At 61.4% G+C, this 7,031-nt stretch overlaps 1 protein-coding gene across 1 annotated transcript in view; it reads right to left on the bottom strand.

The window, feature by feature from the left end:
* Positions 1 to 7,031, bottom strand: part of NCOR2 (nuclear receptor corepressor 2) — a 192,075-nt gene that overhangs the window by 23,549 nt on the left and 161,495 nt on the right. The window contains 5 exon segments of the mRNA XM_019648881.1: positions 1,718 to 1,821; positions 2,097 to 2,198; positions 2,436 to 2,538; positions 3,192 to 3,331; positions 4,291 to 4,452. Of these exon segments, the coding sequence (XP_019504426.1) occupies positions 1,718 to 1,821; positions 2,097 to 2,198; positions 2,436 to 2,538; positions 3,192 to 3,331; positions 4,291 to 4,452 (611 nt within the window).

Genomic DNA, 7,031 nt, shown 5'->3' with positions numbered 1-7,031 from the left:
GCGAGGCCGTGGGAAGTGTAACCGTCACACATTTTGGCAGCTGCCACCCTCTGTCGAAAACAACTGAATGGGTGTGAATGACCGAGAGGGCTGTGTCTGGTCACCTGGAAACCAGGGGCAGATAGATATCCAGGAACTCAGGTGTCAACCTTTAATCCTAAATGAGTCCATGAGAATGACCCCGAGGGACACTTTACCCAAAGGGAAACTGAGTCAGGGAAGGCAGCTCCCCATGTGAGGGGGTGTGTGGCAGGACTGGGACTCGGTGCCAGCAGCCGGCTTTTGCGCCCAGTACTCGCTCTTTGCACTCAGCTGCCTGGGGGGGAGGGGGCTGCCTTCGAAAGCGTGTGATTTCGAAATCCTTGGGTTCAGAGAAAAGTGGAGCAGGGAGGCCTCCTCTGTGGTGTGATCTGAGGTCAGCTGGGTCAGAGGCACCTCACCGCAGGCCAGCCTGAGGCCCAAAGTTCCACCGTGAGCGTGCAGGCACGTGTGTCTGTGTGAGTGTGCATGTCCTTGTAAGAGCCAGCGTGTCTGTGCGTGCACACTCGTTGTGTTCGGGGTCCCTGTTCTCTGATACTGGTTCTATAGCCAGACACAGCTGGGCACAAAACCCCGGGTCCACCAGCTACTAGCCACGTGGCCTTAGGAGTCATCTCCGAGCTTCAGTCTTCTCATCTGTAAGATGAGTTAACAGCACGGACTCTGTATCAGCAGAAAGTGTCTTGTCTGGAGCTGGGTGGTGGAAAAGGAGAAGAGCCCAGGTGGTGCAGAGCTGCCCTTTATGCTTCACTGGCCAGGGAGAAGGGGGTCAGATGGGTCCTGGACGAACTGGGAGCCCTGAGCACGGAGCTCAGGTAGAGAACTGAACCCCTGACCCAGGACGGCCACGAAGGGCCCCTCTGCAAACCCGTCACTGGGCAGATGCCACTAGCCAATCCTTGCACGCCCTTCTACCGCTCAATGTGGCTGGAACGCCCAACGCCAGCCCAGAGTCTGAGTGTACCACGAGGTCCGTGCTGACAGAGGAGGAAACCTCTTTGTTATCTGAGACTAAAGTCACAAACAGGGAAGGCTCTGAGAGACACGGGGAACCAGGGTGTGGGGGGCACGCTCGGCTCAACAGCGGAAGGGCCTCCCACCGACCCCCGGGACTCAGCTGGGCATGGGGTGCAAACTTCCTCACTGGCCCCCACTGACCCGAATGCGGCCCACTCCAGGGTCCACGGCCCCGGCTGGTCCTTGCACACACCAGGGACCCTCCCACCTCTCGGCTTCTGCACACGTGTTCCCCGGGACTAGGATGCTGCCCCGAGATACCAGCAGGCCTCACTCACACCTCACACCCGATAGGGCTCCCCCACTCGCCCACCCCTGCGGCCTTGGCAAGCCCCAGGCATTCTCAAGTACAATGTCAAGCACTGGATACTCCGAAACCACCTGCTCAGTGTTTACCGGTCTGGTATTTTGGTCGCTACGAGGCTGGCTCCTTGGAGGAAGTGTATTTTGTTTTGCTCAGCACCAAGCAGACAAGATGAATGACCACAAAATGGGCTGCTGTCCCCAGGACGTCACCCCACCCACTGAGGCAGGGGCCGTATAGCGACGACGAAGTGAGGACAGGGGCTAGCCCACTGCTCTGGTGGCAGTCTGGGCCACACCTGGAGGGGGCTGCCTGTTGGCCCCGCCCTGCCCCTCCCACAGCGCCCCGGGCACTTACATGGGTGATGGAACCTCGATAGGTGATGGGGCTCTCGGCGGGCACCCGGTTGCTGGGGACACCCTTGCTGATGCTTCCTCCTGGAACCGAGCCCAGGGACGTCCCTGGAAGACATGAGAGACACCGGGGCTGAAGGGATGTCTGTGGCCCTTCCGCAGGCCCCAGGCCCGAGAGCCACCCCTTGGAATCAACACAGAGGGTCCCCCGGCCCTGAATCGCAAGGCAGGTGGCTGTGAAGAGGGACTCCTGGAACTTGTGGAACCGGCGCTTCTCAGCAGGTTTTGGATCAGGTGTTCCATTCCTGCCTCGACCCTCCGAGGGCCAAAGTGACAGCCGCAGGGCAGACCCCAGGCCTCACGCCCGCCCGCCATGGCCTCACCTCTCAGCACGGACGTCTCCTGAGCCGTGGGCACCCCCAGGCTTTCTGGTGGCCCAGCCTGGCCCCGTGGGGACAGCTGCTCCTGCTTCACTCCGAAGGGCGCTGGGGACAGGCGAGAGCAGTGAGCCATGTGCCACTGGGACAAGGACTTGCAGGGGTGGCCCCACCCCGTCTTACCCAGGGGCTGGGCCCAGGACTGCAAGGGGATCTAGAATGCCACCCCCCAAATTCAGGCCCGAGTCCCATGGGCCAAGCTATCTTCCCTCAGCCCCCCAACATGGACAGCTGGAACCAAGCCTGGGCCTGGGCCGTCCAGGTGAGAAGGCCCCAGATCCTTACCCAGCTTCTTGGGGTCCATGGTCAGGGGCAGCCCCATGGTGATGGGGCCCACAGGGGCCTTGGCATGCTCTGAGTATGGGACGTGGAGCTGGACTGACAGTCCCTGTGGGAGTACAGGTCATAGGGTCACAGGAGCACCCCACCACATGTCCCGGCCCAGCCACAGCACCTAGACACCCCCTTTCACAAGGGCTCAAGTCCTGGCCCTGCTGCCCCGCTGAGCAACCGTGGACAAGCAGCTGCCTCTCGAGCCTCGATCCTTTCACCTGTGAAGTGGCCATCATGACCTGATGCAGTTGAAAGGAAATGGTGCCAGTGTCTGGGGCCAAGCCAACGCCTCACCCCCACTCTGTGCTACACAGGGGGGCGAAGGGGCAGACACCGCAGACCGAGCACATGTTGGTCTGCTGTGTGTCTAACCCATTCATTCCATCTTTCATTCCACAGAGGGGAGACCGAGACACAGAGAGGCTGAGTCACCTGCCCAAGGCCACAGAGTCTGGTTGCAGAGCCCACTCCCTTGACTAACGGCCCCATGAATGACCTCCCGAGGTCCTGAGTGCCTGGAGCAGGCTCCAGCCAGCTGGGGCCCCAACACCATCGAGAACAGAGATGACCCCGGCCCCCGCCCAGACATCACTGATCCCAGTACCCCCACCGAACAGGTGCAAAGACCAAAACTGCGAAAGAGGAAAGGGCTGCTCTCTGGGCACCGGGCCGCACCAATGCTCCTGGGGGCTGCCCTGCCCGCCTCACCTGGGAGATGGCACCCATCTGCCTCTCGAGGACGCTGGGGTGCTTGGTGGAGGAGATGAGGGGCGGAGGGTTGGAGATGGTGGGAGGGCGTGGCAGGACGGGCCGGGCACTGTCGTGGAGGCCCAGGGACAGCGGGTGACCTGCGGGACACATGTCTGTCCATCACAGGGCCCCAAAGGCGGTCGTGCTGCTGCAGACAGAACCCCCAGGACCTCTGCCCGCCTCTGCCCTATCGCACCCAGGGGGGGGCGCCTGTTCACGCGCACCCCTCTGCTGCTCCTGTCTCTGTCCTAATGAGCCATCTGTGTCCTTGGCTCAGACACCCCCCCTCCCCCCGCTGGGGATGACTGGGATCCACCCACTCAATCTCGACCCCTTAACTGGGCTCCCCATTTCCACTTGACCCTCCAATAGTCCATCCCCCTCACAGAACCAGAGGGGTCTTTGTGAAGTCTACTGGTGCACGTCCTCCTCCTGCTGTGAACCTTCCTTCTGGGGCGCCCTGCCCCTTAGCCTCCGACATGGCTTCCAGGCCCATCTGACCTGCTGCTGCTGGTCTCCACAGCCTCACTGGGCATCAAGCTTCCAGCCGGGCAGCCTGATTCAGTGTCTCAAGCTTCACCTGCTCTTTCCTGCCTCTGGACCTTTGCACACGCCGTCCCCCCTGCCTGGCATGTCGCTCCTTTTCCCCTGGCTCACAGGGCCCACTCATCCTTCAGGATCAGCTCTGCTTAGCACCGTCTTTCCACATGAGGCCCTGGCTATGCCCCTTCTGCTGGAGGGACCCAGCAGGACTGCAGACCCCAGAAAGGACCTCAAACCCAGCCTGACTGTATCCGCAAACCAAAGCAGCCCCCTGCCAACCCCACCCCAGGCTTTCCTGTCCTATGGCTGGCTCCCTGTCTCCAGGTGCTTCAATACCACTCCAGCAGATTTCTCACATCTCAACAGATCCCCTCCTGTGCCGTCACCAGCCAGACCATCCCTCCTGCTGTCCTGTCAGACGCAGGTCCTTCTGCAAACAGTTGGCGCCCAATGGCTGTGCACTGGCTGACTCCACATGGAGGCTGAGAAGCCCAAGCTTGGGCGAGCTACTCACCAGGCGGAGCATAGGAGAAGGCTGAGGGGTCAGGGGCGTGCGGAGAGGCCTTGATCACCTCACGGGGGGGCACGGGGAAGGGCAGGCCCGACGTCCAGCACGGGGGCTCCGCAGGCAGCTTCTGGCCCTCGGCTGTGAAGGCCGGGAAGAACACAGGCTTCTCTGCAGAGGGGATGAGGAGGGGCGGTCAGCTGAGCCTGGCCAGCCCTCCTGACCCCACTGCCGAGGCCGCCCCTGCTCAAACATGGCCCACTCCTTGCCTGCAGCACTGGCCCTGGGCAGGGGTGGGGTCCTGGCCAACAGCAAGGGGGGGGGGTGTGTCTATGATGGAAGCCCCTCAAGTGTGCAGCTGGGGAGTGTATCCCAGGGGTGGGCTGGGGATTACTGGCAGCCCCCAGTAATCTCCAAGATCTCAGGGAGCTTCTGAGTTCCAGTGCTGGGAACCCACAGGCACTCGTCCAGCACCAGGCAAGCCCTGGACACACCTCTAAGCAGGGGATGAAGGGCGACAGCCAATGGCGGCCGGGGGCCTGCTGCCTGGTTCTTACGCCCACTTGTGCTGCAGCCCAGTCACGTCCACCCATTTACTTCTTGTCTATGGCAGTGCCGAGAGGTTGCAACAGAGACCGTCTGGCCCGCAAAGCCTAAAATATTTACTATCTGGCCCTTCCCAGAAAAAGCTTGCTGACCTCTACAAATGATGAAGGTGGTCAGAGACAGCTGCGTGTACGTGCTGGGGTGGGGGTGGCTGACAGTCCAGACAGCCGGCCCGGCATGCATAACAACACCCAGCGGCCGACGGTCTGAGCACGCCCTGCCTGACCAAGTCACTGTGCTGGGTGTTTGTTTCATCAGCCTCCTCGCAAGCCCATGTGAAGAGGCTGTCGCAGCGGGGGACACTGAAGCAGGCACATCTGTGGACTTACCGAAGGCACCAGAAAATATCTGGCTAAGCCAGGACTGACCCTTTAACCTCCTGGCCCACGCAGCAGCAAATATACAACAGGAGGGAGATGCCCCCCCCCAGGACCTCACGCGAGTGGCGCGAATCTAAGGGCTTTTATGGGTCCCGAGTCATTTTTCCACATTGACACCCTGCGAGGAACTGACTGCGATTATCCCCGGTTTACAAATGGGAAACTGAGGCTCAGAGAGGGGAAGTCACCTGGCCGAAGGCCCACAGCAAGCAGGCGGCAGAGGGGGCTCTGAGCCCAGGTTACACATGGTGACCTTACCCTTTGCCACGCACATGGTCCCACGTTCTCAGGCCTGGGGACACTGAGGAGACACCGGCAGAGACCCAGGGGTTAAGGCCTGATTCTCAGTGTTCTCCTGCTGCTGGCCGGTCACTGACAAAATGTGCCCTAGGCTCTGCACCTCAGCCTTGATAAGTGGTATCAAGCTTACCGATCCAGGGGGGAAACTGGCTGAGAAGTGGGGCAGGGGACACATGCAGGAACGCCAGGCCTGGGGTGGGGACGGCAGGCAGGGGACATCTTTTAGGCCCCCTCCAGATGACGGAGGGAGGTCCTGAAGGCCATCCAGGCAGGAGAGTGCAGGCATCGATTCGTGATGCCTGCTGTGGGCAAGGCCGGTGGGACTCGAGGCCTGAATGCTACGTCTCATCCAGTTCTCTCCCAGGAGAGATTGAGGGCCCCCTGAACGTGCCCTGGGGAAGTAGGAAGGCCACAGGAGGGGGTCTCAGATGTGGGGATAACTCAGTGTGGGTGGGGATTCTCATGCTCAGCCAGCTCCCCCCTAATGGAGGTGCCCCCACGGGGCCTGCCCTGGCCGGGAAATCCTGTGAACACCCTGGCCCTTGCTGTCCAGCAACCCAACCCTGTGCAGCTCGACTCTGGCTGCAGGGGGCGGGGGAGGGGCGGCGGGAACTCCAGGGCTAGAAGGGACACTTCGGGCCAGGTCAGGCCAGGCAGGCGGCCAAGGGCCTGGAGACACAACCTGTTCCCCCAGCTGGGCCCAGGGGAGCCCGAGGGACGGGCTTGGCTGAGCTGCTCCACACAGCAGCCAGGCGACCAGAGAGGTGGTGCTGGGTGTCGAGCTCACGCGTGTGCCTAAGAGCTAAGAGCACCGAACACAGCCCAAGCCACGTGAGAAAAGCAAGGGGGAGCCTGATGCCAGGTGCATGGTCTCCTGTGGGGAGATTCCAGGAAACAGAGCCTCCGCCGTGCAAATGGGCTGAGGGCCAGGTTCAGACGCCGCTGGTGGTGGCTCACTGTCTCCCAGGACAGGGGCTGCGACTGGTCCCAGCAAGGCCTGGCTGGCTCCGTGTGGTGCCCAGCCAGCCACCCAAGTACTGACCAGCCCCGCTCAGATCTGGCACCGCGCAAAGCTGCTTGGGCTCCTGACATCACTATGCAGCTACCCGCCCTGGTACCGAGCCTGGAACACCCTTCCAGAGCCAGTCCCTGGGTCTCACACTGGCCGGGAACAGCGCTGTGGCCTCCTCCATCTGCCTTGTCTCCTTATAGCCCTTTCTCCTGAATAATGGCCAGAGACATCTTTCTAAAATATAAATCAGATTACATGCTCCCCAACACGCGCGCACACACACACACACTTCCTCTATCAAAGGCTTCTGCCACACCTGAGAGAAAAATTACCCTAGCCTGTGGCCTGTGAGGCTCTACGCAGTCTGGTCCCCCATTTCCCTCCCCAGCCATACAACCTCCCAGCAGCTCCTCAAGCACACCAAGCTTGTCCCTGCACCAGGGCCTTTGCAC

Source organism: Hipposideros armiger, unplaced genomic scaffold (genome assembly GCF_001890085.2).
Source record: "Hipposideros armiger isolate ML-2016 unplaced genomic scaffold, ASM189008v1 scaffold_128, whole genome shotgun sequence".
In the NCBI taxonomy this organism is placed as follows: Eukaryota; Metazoa; Chordata; class Mammalia; order Chiroptera; family Hipposideridae; genus Hipposideros; species Hipposideros armiger.
The sequence above is the reverse complement of the archived record's forward strand: the minus strand, read 5'-3'. Positions and strand labels throughout refer to the sequence as shown.